Below are 16,057 nucleotides of genomic sequence, written 5' to 3'. Positions count from 1 at the left end.
CAGTTGCTCAGTCATGTCTGACTCTTTGCGACCCCATGAATCTCAGCACGCCAGGCCTCCCTGTCCATCACCAACACCTGGAGTTTACTCAAACTCATGTCTATCGAGTCGGTGATGCCATCCAGCCGTCGCATCCTCTGTTGTCCCCTTCTCCTCCTGCCCCCAATCCCTCCCAGCATCAGGGTCTTTTCCAATGAGTCAACTTTTTGCATGAGATGGCCAAAGTATTGGAGTTTCAGCTTCAGCATCAGTCCTTCCAATGAACACCCAGGACTGATCTCCTTTAGGATGGACTGGTTGGATCTCCTTGCAGTCCAAGGGACTCTCAAGAGTCTTCTCCAACACCACAGTTCAAAAGCATCAATTTTTCAGTGCTCAGCTTTCTTCACAGTCCAACTCTCACATTCATACATGACCACTAGAAGAACCATAGCCTTGACTATATGGACCTTTGTTGGCAAAGTAATCTCTCTGCTTTTTAATATGCTGTCTAGGTTGGTCATAACTTTCCTTCCAAGGAATAAGCGTCTTTTAATTTCATGGCTGCAATCACCATCTGCAGTGATTTTGGAGCCCAGAAGAATAAAGTCTGACACAGCTTCCACTGTTTCCCCATCTATTTCCCATGAAGTGATGGGACCAGATACCATGATCTTAGTTTTCTGAATGTTTCAGGCTTATCTAATATATTTTTTAAAAAGAAAACAAAAATTATGTGTTCATACTGATACTTTCATTTGAAATCTAACAAAACTTTTTTTTTTTACCTCTTTGATTTCATGTTTATATTTCTTTCTCTTACACTAAAAACCTTGGTTCCAAATGGTGTTATACAATCTATCAAATAGTTTCAAAATATAACACTAATATTACTATCCAAATTTTCCCAGTGAGTGAGAGGTTTTTTGCAATTCTTTTTATCTTTAGAATACATCCACTAAAAATATCCAGTCAAATTACCTTGTTCTAACAGTGCCTGAGTTACTTCTTTTAACCAATTTGATATATAGTTAAGTTCCTTTATTTCAGTTTGTTTTCAAATTTTAGGATTCACTTTCCCCCCTTTTTGGTTTTTATTTTTTGAATCTATAAAATGTGCTTCCAAGATTGAACCTATGTAACAAGGTTATTATCAGAAAAGTCTTTCTTCTGTCTCTTCCTTCTAATTTCCTCCCTCTCCCTGTTGGTAAATATTAAGACTTGTTTGATCTTTGTAGTGTTTCTTTTTGCAAATATTCATTCATATGTCTTTAGCAGTTTTACACCAAAGCCATCATACCATACATTCCTTAGAATATACTGTATCAGGGTTTTAGAGATCTTCACTTTTTCTTGAAGGTTACAAGGAAATCCATTGTTAAGATGTACCATAGTTTATCAGCCACTTATTGATATCTTTGTGTGTGTGCATTTTCTAAAATCCTATGTCCAAGTCATTTCATATTTTGGCTAATGTATCTATAGGATCTATTTCTCGAAATAGAATTGCTGGGTCAAAGGTTAAGTGTAATTGTACACTTATACTGCTTTTAGTTATTGCTAGAGTCCCTTCCATAGGAATTGTGTCATTTTGCACCAAGAGGGATTTTTAAAAAAAGGTTTTGTAAATGCTCAAATTTCATATAAAATTGTTGGAAAATTAGTGCATTCTTCCAAATCACATGTTATTTATTGAACCCACACTCTGTTCCCACTATTGTCCAAGGCATGGCCTGGTATAGAGCACTCTGGTTCCTGCTTTTAGGAAACCTGTGATTTGTCCATGGAGACATGATTCGTGAATGAAAAACAAATGGTACTCCAAGATACATATAGTATAAAAACAAAGGGAAAAATCCCAGCTCAAGCCCCTGTCTTTCAGAGGACTTTCCTGCTTGCCCCAGGTCTCATGAGTCCTCAATCCTCTGAATTTCATTATTACTTTCAGTGACAGTGACCTTTTTCCCAGAGCAAAACTTTTGACACTTAGTTGAACAAATATGAATATACAAACAGGATCAACAGAGCTGAATGTTTGAAATACAGGCTGTGGCATAAATTCAAGCTGAATACATTTTTTATGTAGAGTTACGTCTGCACTTCCCAAAGCATCAGTGAAGTTTTACTAAGGGTTCCGTGGCGAAACAGTGCAGAAATGTTAGGCTAAACAAACCTAATGAAACATCAACCATGTTTGATGTCCCAAGCTTACCTGGGCACAGACCCCCCCCCTCCATGGAAAACCTCATGTTAATACTGTTGCACAGAACACAGAAGAACCAATATGTAGCTTCTGTTTGAATGAAAGCCAAAGGTTTCTCTTCTAGTTGATTAACTTGTACAATTCTGCATCTTTGATTAACAATGTCCAATTTGTTTCTTTCTAGATTGAATCACTAAAGAAGAAGGTGCAGCAGAAACAACTCTTAATATTGCAGCTTTTAGAAAAGATATCTTTCTTAGAAGGAGAGGTAAGAAGCTATGTTTCTTCATGCTGGTGTCTTCCCTACCATTAAATTTTATGGTGCTGAGCCTACCGCCGACACTTAATTAAAAATATGGCTATTTCCTGGCCTTATAAAATTGATTGAAGGTTAACTGCCAACATTGAAAATGAGGTTCTGACAGCTAGTTTTTCTTTACCATCTGACTCTCCTCATCCCCCCTTGCTACTCACCTCTGCTTTTTGGCTCCCATTTTTCTTATTCAGGAATTTTCTTAGCAAGTTGGATAGGCTGCTGCTGAATACTGATAACTCCCCACATCTGTGTTGTGCTTTATAATTTGCCAAGTATTTTCACATACATCTCTCACATGATTTTCTCAACAACTTTAAGAAAGGCAAGATGAGGTTTATTCTCTCAATAATAACAATAAAAAGGCGCAGGGAAGGCAGGTGACTTTTCTCAAGGTTACACAGTTCAGTCCCAGAGCCAGGCTGAGAGACAGACTCCTCACGCAGTGCTCTTCTGTAACATCGAGTCAACACGCTTTAGAGGTGACTGGTTTTTTAATCACTAAGTCATGTGCTACTCTTTGTGACCCCATGCACTGTAACTCCTCTGTCCATGGGATTGCCCAGGCAAGGATTTTGGAGTGGGCTGCCATTTCCTTCTCCAGGGGATCTTCTTGGCCCAGGGATCGAACCCACATCTTCTGCTTGGCTAGTAGGTTCTTTACCACTGAGCCACCAGGGAAGCCCAGAGGTAACTTAATTTCACTGAAAACTTCTATGATATTTAGTATTCATGACTTTATGGACTTTTGAAAGGCATTTTGGGAATTTTGTGGAGGTTCCAGGGAAGGAAATTACAGAGTTGAAAGAACTTTAAGAGCTTAGGTGTTAATAGAAGTGGAAGCCTTCTGTTTTCTCTGAAGGCTTTTTATTAAGAACTTGGCATTGGGCCTCTTCATTTAAGGCTCCGTGAATCTCTCCTTGTCTGTGTCCCCTTTCTAGTCCTTCCCCAGTGAGAGACAGCCCAGGAGAGAATGGTGAAGCAAGGACACAGGAAAGTAATGACAGTAATTCAGCTCCTAGTGTGTGTTGGGCGCTTTTACTTTCTGTATCTTTTGAATACCATAGAGGCTAAGAGTGGAATCAGACTCGCCTAGGATTGAACCCTACATTCTTATTAGCTGGGTGACCCTGGAAAAGTTTCTTAGAATTAGAACCTGAGGATGATAACTGCACCTACATGTGTGTCCATGTGATGGGAGTGCATAGAAAGTGGCTGGCATGCCTAAACAATCAATCATTTTTTCTTTATTAAGAGGGATGAGTTAGATTATATTTATTCCATTTTATAGCTAAAGAAAGTGAGGTTCAGGGATGTTGAGGAACCCGCCCAAAGTGACAATTTTAAGTGAGTAAGCCTGAGCACTTAACCACCATGTTTGTAGGGGTGGCGAGCAGGGTCTTTGTTTCTCCTGTTTTTTGGGGCTGCCTATAAAGGTCATAAGCAGAAGCCCCTCATGGCCCAGAGGGACCTGAGAGCAGACTCAAAGCCTGCGGGCTCATTGTCCTGACAGCTGAGTAAGTGGACGTTCGTCCTGTTCCCCGAGTCCAACTCTAGCTTTATGAATGGAGACTTCTGTATTGAAGACTGTCCTCTGAGATCACAGTTCCCTGTGGAGGAATCACAGCTCCACAGTGAGAGTCAGAGAGCGTGTGACCTAGTGAAAGTCATGAGTCCCGAGAGAGGCTGGTTCCAGGGAGGAGATGCTGACAGGAGAGGCAGAGGGTTACCCAAGACCGTGCCCACTCCCTCCCGCCTCCCCCGGCTGGCTGTGCTACCAAGCCAGCTCCCCTGCTGGGAAATTAGAAAATGCCCAAGGGGGGACTGTACTTTGAGAAGAGCCTCACACATACGTGTGCTTTTGATTTGGTAAACTCCTCTCTTCTCTTCATCTGGGTTGCCCAGACTCTGAGATGTGGGTGTGAGTCCACTAGTGTAGTTAGGAGGTGATCCCTGAAAGCCCCAGTGGGGAGAGGAGGAATGAGTCAGGGAAGGCATGAAGGCCTCCACCAACTACCTTACTGAGATTACCACTGGGGACGGCTGCTGCTCACTTGCCCTGGGTGTCCGGGGCAGATGGCGCGCACCGGCCTCTGAGATATCCTTACCGGGAGGTCTGAAAGCTGGGGCATTTGTCCACGAGGGCAGAGGAAGCCCCCCAAGTAAAAAGAGTCATGAAGGCATGTCAGGAGTTGGTGAGTATCCAGAGCATGGGGGTGGGGTGGCCGTGTCTGCTGTGTCTATCCAAAAAGTCATTCAGAATGGCTTGAAAACCATTTCTCCTTGAGCATTTAAACACTGATTATAGATTTGGTTGATTAAATTTCCCTAAACTATTTAAATTCTACTACAAATTTAGAATGGCTAATTCCTTTTGATCATCCATCTTAAATAACAGATAAAACATATACAACATGTCAAGATTTAATAATACATTTACACTTTAACTTATTCTAAAATATTAAGTATCTTGGGTTTAATTTATATCTTCGTTGTTTGTGTTCTTGGTTTTTAAGATCTTTGAAAGGCCATTGTTTCACTTATTTCGGTGTTTTCTTAGAGTTAACCTAAATGTCACTGTGACATTTTCCAGACAGTTGCACTGATCTTTCATATCCGGAGGACAAGGAATACCTTTTCTGAGCAGCAAAGCCTACAGGATGCTGACTCTTGGAGGGACAGATTCTTGCTTTATGGTATAGGACTAGGTGACTTCAAGGTGATTCAAACTCAGGACCCCTTATCGTTGGGGTGTGCTGACCTATCTTTAGTACTATTAAAAATGTGTACATTCCTTATTAACACTTTACCATTCTTTGTTGGACTAGGTAGAGACTTCACCTCTTAGGAGATAAGTTTGAGCTCTTGGTTTTCCTCTTCAGGTTGTGTGAGCAGTTGATGATGTTACAAACACACTGCTGACTGTCATCTCCTTGTTAATTGTGTGTGATCACGATGCCAGTGCATCTCTGCCTTTCTTTCCACCTGCTTATTGTATGACCACCAATGCCAAACAGTCCTTCCAGGGGCCCTCAAGTCCTGTGTGACCTGACTTAAAGTTCCTTTTGTTATTTTTTCCTACTCACCACAGAAATCATGGAAAACAGACATGTAATTAACACTCTGTAAAAAAAACTACATGGCCTTATATATGAGTGCTTTTCAGTTTTAAAGGTCAATAACAAATGATAACATATCTTATTATTGTCATCTTTCTTTGCTATGAAAACTTCCTTTCTCTACACTTTATATTAACTTTCCTTTTATAGGACATCATGAACACAAGGCATTTCTCAGACTCACGTTGCTTCCACGGTGATTTTCCCTTAAGTTTCGAAGCTCAGAGTATCACAGCTCATCTGGGGAGAGAGTTCTGCAGTCCCTTCCTCTTCCATGTAGCAGAGTTCCTGATGCCTGTGGAGTCATTCTTGCTGTTTGGCAACAGGCATTTCAGACCTGTTCCCATTGTTGTCCAATCCCAAGATATGATATGATACTGTTTCCAAGGAGCCCTGGTTTTAGTGGAGAACTACACTGCTGACTACCTGGGCATGAGCACTGGTAGTGGGCTAAACTGCTGAGTTTATGTTAGGCCCCTTTTATTTGTTTTGTTTTGTTAATTTATTTTTTATTGAAGTATAGTTGAATTACAGTGTTGTAATTACTGCTGTATAGCAAAGCTGTTGTTGTTGTTCAGTCCCTCAGTCGTATCTGACTCTTTCCAACACCATGAACTGACACGCCAGGCTTCCCTGTCCTTCACTATCTCCTGGGGTTTGCTCAAACTCATGTCCATTGAGTCATTGATGCCATCCAACCATCTCATCCTCTGTCACCCCCTTCTCCTCCTGCCGTCAATCTTTCCCAGCATCAGGGTCTTTTCCAATGACTTGGCTCTTTGCATCAGGTGGCTAAAGTATTGTAGCTTCAGCTTCAGCATCAGTCCTTCCAATAAATATTCAGGAATGATTTCCTTAGGATTGACCATTTTGATCTCTTTGCTGTCCAAGGGACTCTCAAGAGTCTTCTCCACCACAATTCAAAAGTATCAATTCATTGGTGCTCAGCCTTCCTTATGGTCCAACTCTCCCATCTGTACATGACTACTGGAAAAAATCATTGCTTTGGCTAGACAGACCTTTGTCAGCAAAGTGATGTCTCTGGTTTTTTAATACACTGTCTAGGTTTATGATAGCTTTTCTTGCAAGGAGCAAGTGTATTTTAATTTCATGGCTGCAGTCACCATCCGCCGTGATTTTGGAGCTCAGGAAAATAAAGTCTCTCACTGTTTCTGTTGTTTCCCCATCTATTTGCCATGAAGTGATGGAACCAGATGCCGTAATTAGTTTTTTGAATGATGAGTTTTAAGCCAGCTTTTCCACTCTTCCTATTTCACCTTCATCAAGAGGCTCTTTAGTTCCTCTTCACTTTCTGCCATTAGGGTGGTATCATCTGCATATCTGAGGTTATTGATATTTCTCCCTGAAATCTTGATCGCAGCTTGTGATTTCATTAAGCCTGGTATTTCACATGATGTACTCTGCATATAAGTTAAACAAGCAGGGTGACAATATACAACCTTTCCAATTTTGAACCAGTCCATTGTTCCATGTCCAGTTCTAACTGTTGCTTCTTGATCTGCATACAGGTTTCTCAAGAGGCAGGTCAGGTGGTCTGGTATTCCCATCCCTTGAAGAATTTTCCAGTTTGTTGTGATCCACACAGTCAAAGGCTTTAGCATAGTCAGTGAAGCAGATGTTTTTCTGGAATTTCCTTGCTTTTTCTATGATCCAGTAGATGTTGGCAATTTGATCTCTGGTTCCTTTGCCTTTTCTAAATCCAGCTTGTATATCTGGAAGTTCTTGGTTCACATACTGTTGAAGTCTAACTTGAAGGATTTTGAGCATTACCTTGCTAGCACGTGAAATGAGCACAGTTGTGCAGTAGTTTAAACATTCTTTGGCATCGCCCTTCTTTGGGATTGGAATGAATGACTTTTTCCAGTCCTGTGGCCACTGCTGAGTTTTCCAAATTTGCTGGCATATGGAGTGCAGCACTTTAACAGCCTCATCTTTTAGGATTTGAAATAGCTCAGCTGGAATTCCATCACTTCCACTAGCTTTGTTCATAGTAATGCTTCCTAAGGACCACTTGACTTTGGACTCCGAATGTCTGACTCTAGGTGAGTGATCAGACCATTGTGGTTATCTGAGTCATTAAGACCTTTTTTGTATAGTACTTTTGTGTATTCTTGCCACATCTTCTTAATATCTTCTGCTTCTGTTAAGTCCATACCATTTCTGTCCTTTATTGTGCCCATCTTTGCATGAAATATTCCCTTGTTATCTCTAATTTTCTTGAAGCGATCTCTAGTCTTTTCCATTCTGTTGTTTTCCTCTGTTTCTTTGCATTGATCACTTAAGAAGGCTTTCCCATCTCCCCTTGCTATTCTTTGGAACTCTGCATTCAGATGGGTTTATCTTTCCTCTTCTCCTTTGCCTTTCATTTCTCTTCTTTTTTCAGCTGTTTGTAAAGCCTCCTTAGGCAACCATTTTGCCCTGTTGCATTTATTTTTCTTGGGGATGGTTTTGGTCAACACCTCCTGTACAATGTTATGAACCTCTGTCCATAGTTCTTCAGGTACTCTATCAGATGTAATCCCTTGAATCTATTTGTTACTTCTAATATATAATCATAAGGGATTTGATTTGGGTCATACCTGAAAGGTTTTCCCTACTTTCTTTAAGTCTGAATATTGCAATAAGGAGGTCATGATCTGAGCCACAGTCAGCTCCTGGTCTTGTTTTTGTTGACTGTATAGAACTTTTCCATATTTGGCTGCAAAGAATATGATCAGTCTGATTTCGGTGTTGACCATCTGGTGATGTCCATGTGTAAAGTCATCTCTTGTGTTGTTGGAAGAGAGTGTTTGCCATGACCAATGCATTCTCTTGGCAAAATTCTGTTAGACTTTGACCTGCTTCATTTTGTACTCTAAGGCCAAACTTGCCTGTTACTCCAGGTATCTCTGGACTTCCTGCTTTTGCATTCCAGTCTCCTATGATGAAAAGGACATCTTCTCTTTGGTGTTAGTTCTAGAAAGTCTTGTAGGTCTTCACAGAATCATTCAACTTCTTCATCTTCTTCTTCTATGGGGCATATACTTGGATTACTGTGATGTTGAATGGTTTGCCTTGGAAACAAACTGAAATCATTCTATCATTTTTGAGACTGCACCCAAGTACTGAATTTTGGACTCTTTTGTTGACTATGAGGACTACTCCATTTCTTCTAAGAGATTCTTTCCCACAGTAGTAGTAGATAATAGTAGATACTAGTAGATAATATGGTTATCTGAATTAAATTCACCCATTCCTGTCCATTTAATTTCACTGATTTCTAAAATGTTGATGTTCACTCTTGCCATCTCCTGTTTGACCACTTCCAATTTACCTTGATTCATGGACCTAACATTCCAGGTTCCTATGCAATATTGCTCTTTACAGCATCGGACTTTACTTTGACCACCAGGCACATCCACAACTGAGCATTGTTTCCGCTTTGGCTCAGCCTCGTTATTCCTTTTGTGACTCTTTCTCTGCTCTTCTCCAGTAGCATACTGATCTGGGGGTGGGGGTGGGGTTCATCTTTCAGTTTCATATCTTTTTTCCTTTTTATGCTATTCATGGGGTTCTCAAGGCAAGAATGCCGAAGTGGCTTGCTATTCCCTTCTCCAGTGGACCAGTATAGCAAAGTGACTCAGTTATGTTCTTTTTCATTACAGTTTACCACAGGATATTGAATATAATTTCTTGTGCTGTATAGTAGAACCCTGTTGTTTAAAGACCATTTTAGTAGTGACAAAATTGGGGAAAATATGTGTTTTTTTAAGATTCTGAGGTTGCACTGACATTTTCCAAATTTATCTAGTTGTTTTGCTTTGTAATACAGGGTCCTGTTGGCCATTAAGAATTTCTCTTATGTTGACCTATTCTAACACCAGAATTTTTATTACTTGACTTTCCATTCTCTGCTTTACTGTAATGATGCCAATGATGGTGTTTTAGTTATCTTCAAAAAGTTTTGGTGGACAGAGCGAGTAACCTAGTCCTGTCTGATCAATAAACTAGCTACCCTTTGTTAAGGACCTGACTTCATACTCTGGAGCTAGACTGCCTGCGTGCCAGTGTTAGCTCTGTCACTTACTAGTTATGTGGTCTTGAGCAAGTTACTTAACTGCTCTGTGTCTTAGTTTGCTCACTTGTAAATGGGAGTCCTCTGCACAGAGTTGTTAGGAAGACTAAATTAGTTAATACTAAGTGATTAGAAAAGTACATGGCTCCCAGTAAATGCCACGTGTTTACTGTTTCTTCAATAGCTGGGTCCCAGGGACTCCTTCTGTTGTCAGTTGATCTACATTTCCTCTTTGTCCTTCTCTTCATCCTTCTTTTATATAGAGAATGTAGATTATTTTGGTCCCTGAATTCATCATTTGTACTTACTGGTGCAGAAACTCATTAGATTTTGCAACCCCTTCCTCCACCAGATTCTTAGAAGTTTGTGCTAGCCTGGCCCCATCAGACTAGGTTTTCATCAGCTGATTCAAAAATCTCCCTGATGCAAAAATATGCCCATTCTATTTGCTTTTTTTTCCCAAATATATTTTTATTCACTCATCTCTTGAAGAAGAAATACCCCATCCCTTATTTCCAATATATTGTGCTTTATGTGCGTAGTTGCTCAGCCGTGTCTGACTCTTTGTAACTCATTGACTGTAGCCTGCCAGGCTCCTCTGTCCATGGGATTTTTCAGGCAAGAAGACTGAAGTGGGTTGCCATTTCCTTCTTCAGGGGATCGTCCAGACTCAGGGATTGAACTTGTGTCTTCTGCATTGCAGGCAATTCTTTACCTGCTGAGAAACTTTTATTTAAAAAGTTATTGAGCATCTGGCTTCATAAGGTTCATCAGCTTTCTGAAACTGAACAGATCCCATTTCATTTTTCTCTGCTGAAAATCCTAAACTTACATTCCAACTCCAAAGTCAGAGGAAAGGAGTCAAATGTCTTGGTTTTGTCCATCCTGCATTTAACGTGTGTTGTGTGGTACATAAACCTCTCAACGTGTCTGCTGTGCATTCCTGGGTCAATTATGAATCTTCCTGTGTGACGCTGGGGCAGCAGCACCAGGCACCATGTGCAGGTTTTATTGGACGTGCATTCTTGTTTAGAGCTTGGGCTGCAGCTCCGGCTGCTCCCTCCCTGGGGCCTCAGGAGCCAGGGAAGGAGGTGGCTGCCATTCATCTGTGACATAATTTTCCAAAAATGCCAAGAGGTGCCATGCCAGGTCCTTCCTTTCTGGAAGGTGCACAGCCTTCCAAGTTCCTGGGTGGTCTGCATTTCACAGCTCAACACAAGGTGGTGGTATTTGAGAGTAGGAAAACCCTGGAACCTGATTCTCAGTTCTAGGAGCAATCTCTTCTGCAGCCCACGCCAGGCAGTCAGCTGCGGCTGCTCTTCAGTCAGAGTCTGTGAGGCTCAGAGCAGAGGGTGTTTGCTTTCCTGTATCAAGACCTACCTTTTAAAATTATTGTTTTTTAAATATTTCTGTCATCCTGCTCTAATTTTCCTCCTGTTGCCCCTATTCAGGCTCTCATCATCCTTTTTTAGGTCCTGTCAACCTTGTATTAATTCATACAAATAAAGCAGCTTTCTAAAGTGTATGGTGACAGATGTTAACTAGATATCCTGCCGTGATCATTTTATAGGGTGTACAAACACCAAATCATATGTTGGATACCTGAAACCAACAGAATATTATATGGCAATTAAGCCTCCATTTTTAAGAAAGTATGTAATTTAATGAGTGTTGACGGTTGTATGTACCCGTGAAGGCACCACCGCAGACAGGATGCAGAACGTTTCCATCACTCTCAAGATCCATTTCCCTTTGCAGTCCATCTCCTTCCCTATTCCCCACCAGGCAACCAGGGATCTTTTCTTGGCCTTGTTTGCATTTTATATAAATAGAATTATATAGTTGTGTGCTCTTTCATGTCTAGTTAGCTTCCTTCACTCAGTGTAATGATTTGAGATATATGCATCTTATATGCATTCTTTTTTTGTGGCAGGATATTTTTTATTGTATTAAGACACCACACTTTATTTCTCCATTTCTTATTGATACACATTTGGGTTGTTTCCAATTTGGGGCTATTGTGAATAAAGCTGCTGGGAACATTACTGTACAAGTCATTATGTGAACTTAGGGTTTAATTTTTTTTTAAAGTAATTATTTTAAATGAAGCAAAGATGAATATTTTTAATGATGAAAGGTACAATTCACAAAAAAGATAGACATCATAAACTATTAGACACCTTAACAACAAAGAAACAGGCACATAAAGCAAAAATCAGAAAAAATATAAGGGAAAAGAAAAAATATATAATCATAGTGAGACATACTAACATTTCTCTGAGAATATTTTATCAAGTACAGAAAAAATAAGAATAGGGGCATCCTGAATGATGTCATTAATGATTTAAATATAACAGATTTCTATTAATTAATTTTTATTAATCATATCCTAAATATTTGACATTTTATATCTCATATGTTATTAGATGTCCATAGGACATTTAGAAAAACTGGCAAAAAGATAAACATTACTAAATTTCAAAAAGTTTACTAAATTTCTTTTTTGTGTGTGTGATTCAGTTATACATATACACATGTTATTTTTGAAATTATTTTCCATTTTAGGTTATTATAAGATATTGACTATAGTTCCCTGTGCTATACAGTAAACCTTTGTTGCTTGTTGCATATCTATTTTTTAAAATTAGAAATCTAGCATTCTATTCACACTAAGTCAAACAAGTGGAATCTAAATGTCATAAATTTTTTAGTTAGGAAAAATTTCATAAGTTTTCTAAAATATAGATTATATACATGTATGCAAAAGCTTTTCTACTATACTTGACAAAGACTTGAGAAAGAACACAAAAAAAGAGATGGAAAAATTGGGAAACATAAACTAAATGAAATGGTGCACTGAATATGAAATAGAAGAAGTGAAACAAGCTAGATAAAAGTAAAAGATCCTCATATAGTCCAGTTATTTTTAAACATGGCTGCTCACTAGAAGCATGTCTGGAGCGCTGGCAAAAACAGCAATACCTGGGCATTTGTATTTTTCAAAAAATTCCAAAATAATTCTCAAATGCATATGGATTTTTAAATGATTATAGGTTTTTCTATTAAATGGTAGTTTTGGTGATACAGAATTCTGTAATTTTTCTGTTAACCAATCATAATACAATGGTACTGAGTAATAGTTACATAATCACAATAGTGAAAGATGTTTATCAGTTTTCATAATCAATAACAAGACAAAAAATAAAAGATAATTACAATTGGAAGCCATAATGGGAACATGATTAACCTAACAATATAAAATAATTACATACAGTTAGGGGGGTCAAGCAGAGTGATGTGGTAAGTGAAAGTGCATACATGCATATGTTTTCATCCTCTCAGCCAGTCTATGTCTTTTGGTTGGTGTATTTAATCCATTTACATTTAAGGTCATTATCCATTTGTATAATCCTATTACCATTTTCTTAATTGCTTTGGGTTTATTTTTTGTAGGTAGGGCTTTTATGTTCTCTTGTTTTAGGCCTAGAGAAGTTCCTTTAGCTTATGTTGTAAAGCTGGTTTGGTGGTGCTGAATTCTCTTTAATTTTCTCTTGTCTAGAAAGCTTTTGATTTCTCCATCAAATCTGAAGGACAGTTTTGTTGGGTGGAGTATTCTTGGTTGTAGGTCTTCCCTTTCATCACTTTAAATATATTGTGCCATTCCCTTCTGGCTTGTAGAGTTTCTGTTGAGAAATCAGCTGATAGCCTGATGGGAGTTTCTTTCTATGTTATTTGTCATTTTTCCCTTGTTGCATTTAATATTTTGTCTGTCTTTAATTTTGTCAGTTTGATTACTATGTGTCTCATTGCATTTATCCTGCCTGGGACTCTGTGCTTCCTGGACTTGGTTGATTACTTCCTTTCCCATGTTTGGGAAGTTTTCAGATATTATCTCTTCAAATATTTTCTCAGGTCCTTTTTCTCTCCCTTTTCCTTCTGGGTCCCCTATAATGCTAATGTTCATGCATTTAATGTTGTCCTAGAGGTCTCTTAGGCTGTTTTCATTTCTTCTCCTTCTTCTTTCTATATCCTGTTCTGTGGCAGTGATTTCCACCATTCTGTCCTCCAGATCATTTACCCATGCTTCTGCCTCAGTTATCCTGCTATGCATTCCTTCTAGTGTATTATTCATCTCTGTTTGTTTGTTCTTTAATTATTCTAGGTCTTTGGTAAGCATTTTTTGCATCACCTCAATCTTTGCCTCCATTCTTTTTCCGAGATCCTGAATCAACTTCACTATTATTATTCTGAATTCTTTTTCTGAACGGTTGCCTATCTCCACTTCATTTAGTTGCTTTTCTGGAGTTTTATCTTGTCCCTTTATCTGGGCTATAACTTTCTGCTTTTTCATGCTCATTAACTTTCGGTAATGTGGTTTTATTTTAGTTGCTGTGGGATTGTGGTTCTTCTTGCTTCTTCTGTCTACCCTCTCTGATGGAGGAGGCTAAGAGGCTTTTGTAAGCTTCCTGTAGGGAAGGACTGGTGGTGGGAAAAACTAGGTCTTTCTCAGTAAAGCTTTAATCCAATTATCTGCTGATAGATGGGGTTGTGCTCCCTCCCTGGAAATTTTTTGACCTAAGGCAACCCAGCCCGCGGGTCTGTGGGGTCTATGGTCAGGTTAGTGGTGGGCTCCAAGGTTTACACCAAAGGTGACCTTCCCAGACAGCTGCTGCCAGTCCCATGCACACCCGCCGCCCCCGTCCCTCTGGGGAGCCCCTGCCAACCTCCACCTCCACAGCGGACCTTCCAACACCACCAGGTGGTTTTGATCCAGTTTCCTGTGGAGTCACTTCTCCTTTCCTCTGAGTCTTGGAGCACGCAAGGTTTTGTTTTCACCCTCTAAGACTGGAGTCTCTGGTCCCCCAGTCCTGTGGAAATTTTGTAATCAAATCTCACTGGCATTCAAAGTCAGATTCCCTGGGGATTCCCAGTCCCTTTGTCAGGTCCCCAGGCTGGGAAGCCTGACATGGGGTTCCAAACCTTCACAACAGTGGGAGAACTTCTTTTGTGTTATTGTTCTCCAGTTTGTGGGTCACCCACCCAGAGGGTATGGGATTTGATTTTATCGTAATCATGCCCCCCTACCATCTAGTTGCGGCTCCTCCTTTGCCTTTGGATGTGGGGTATCTTTTGTTGGGAGGTTTCAGCGTCTTTCTGCTGATGCTTGTTCAACAGCTAGCTGTGATTCTGGTGCTCTTGCAGGAGACGGGCACAAATCCTTTTACTTTGCCATCCTGAACCTGAAGCCTGGGTTTATTCTTGTTGAGTGAATTCCTAGTAATGGGATGGCTGGGATGTATGGTAGATAAAGATCTAACTTTTTAAGAAACTATCTGTTTATTAAAGGAGTTTACTTTCCCACCAGGAGTTGGACTGTTCCAGTTTCTCTGCATCCTCACCCTTAATACTGTCAGTTTTTTTAATGTAGCCATTCTGGAAGGTATGTGGCAGTATCTCATTATGGTGGTATTTCTGTGGTCACCACTGATGCTGAGCATGTTTTACGTGCTTAATAGCCATTTGTATATATTATTTTGTAAAGTGTTTGTTCAGATCTTTGGCCTGTTATTTTGTTGAGTTTTATTTTTCTTTTTTATTGTGTTAAGGGTTCTTTATGTATTCTGGATACCAGTTCTTTGTCAGATATATGTATTGTGAACATTTACTCCCATTTCTTGACCTGCTTTTTCATTTTCTTAATGATACTTTTTGGTATCCATTTTTATTTTTGGTAAAGTTCAATTTATCAATTTGTTATGGTTTCTGTTTTTTATGTCCTAAGAAATCTTTGCCCACTACAAGGTTACAGAGATTTTTCTCCAATGATTTCCTCTAAAAATAATAGGTGTTTTGCTTTTAAATTTAGTTTTAAAATCCATTTGGAGTTAATTTTTGTATTTTGTGTGAAGTAAGGATTGATATTGTTTTTTTCACCATAGATATCCTATTGTTTCCTTTAAATGCCTCTCTATTCTGATATTGATCATTTGTCCCCTTCCACCCTTCTTTGATCAGTCTAGCTAGAGTGTTATTAATTTTGCTGTTTTTTTTTTTTTTTTTTAAAAACTAAAATAGCTTTTGGCTTTGTGTGTTTTGTGGATAGAGAATATTATCTGTTTTCTGTTTTATTGAGGCTTTTTGCTCTGATATTCATTATTCTCTTCCTTCTAATTATTTTGGTGTTACTTGGCTCTTCTTTTTCTAGCTTCTTGAGGTAGACCTTAAGTCCATGATTTTAGACCTTGCTTCTTTTCTAATATATGCTTTTAAATCTATGAATGTCCCTTCCCAGCTCTGCTTCACTTGCAACATACAAGCTTTAATAAGATGTATTTTCATTATCATCCAGTTCAAAATATTTTCTAATT

General features: G+C 39.3%; 1 protein-coding gene across 2 annotated transcripts in view; it reads left to right on the top strand.

The window, feature by feature from the left end:
- Positions 1-16,057, top strand: part of MYZAP (myocardial zonula adherens protein) — a 115,903-nt gene that overhangs the window by 70,703 nt on the left and 29,143 nt on the right. For both annotated transcript variants that reach the window (XM_065940610.1, XM_065940609.1), the window contains exon 11: positions 2,367-2,450. In XM_065940610.1, coding sequence (XP_065796682.1) covers positions 2,367-2,450 — 84 coding nt within the window. The remainder of the gene's footprint in view (positions 1-2,366; positions 2,451-16,057) is intronic.

Source organism: Muntiacus reevesi, chromosome 7 (assembly GCF_963930625.1).
Source record: "Muntiacus reevesi chromosome 7, mMunRee1.1, whole genome shotgun sequence".
In the NCBI taxonomy this organism is placed as follows: Eukaryota; Metazoa; Chordata; class Mammalia; order Artiodactyla; family Cervidae; genus Muntiacus; species Muntiacus reevesi.
The sequence above is the reverse complement of the archived record's forward strand: the minus strand, read 5'-3'. Positions and strand labels throughout refer to the sequence as shown.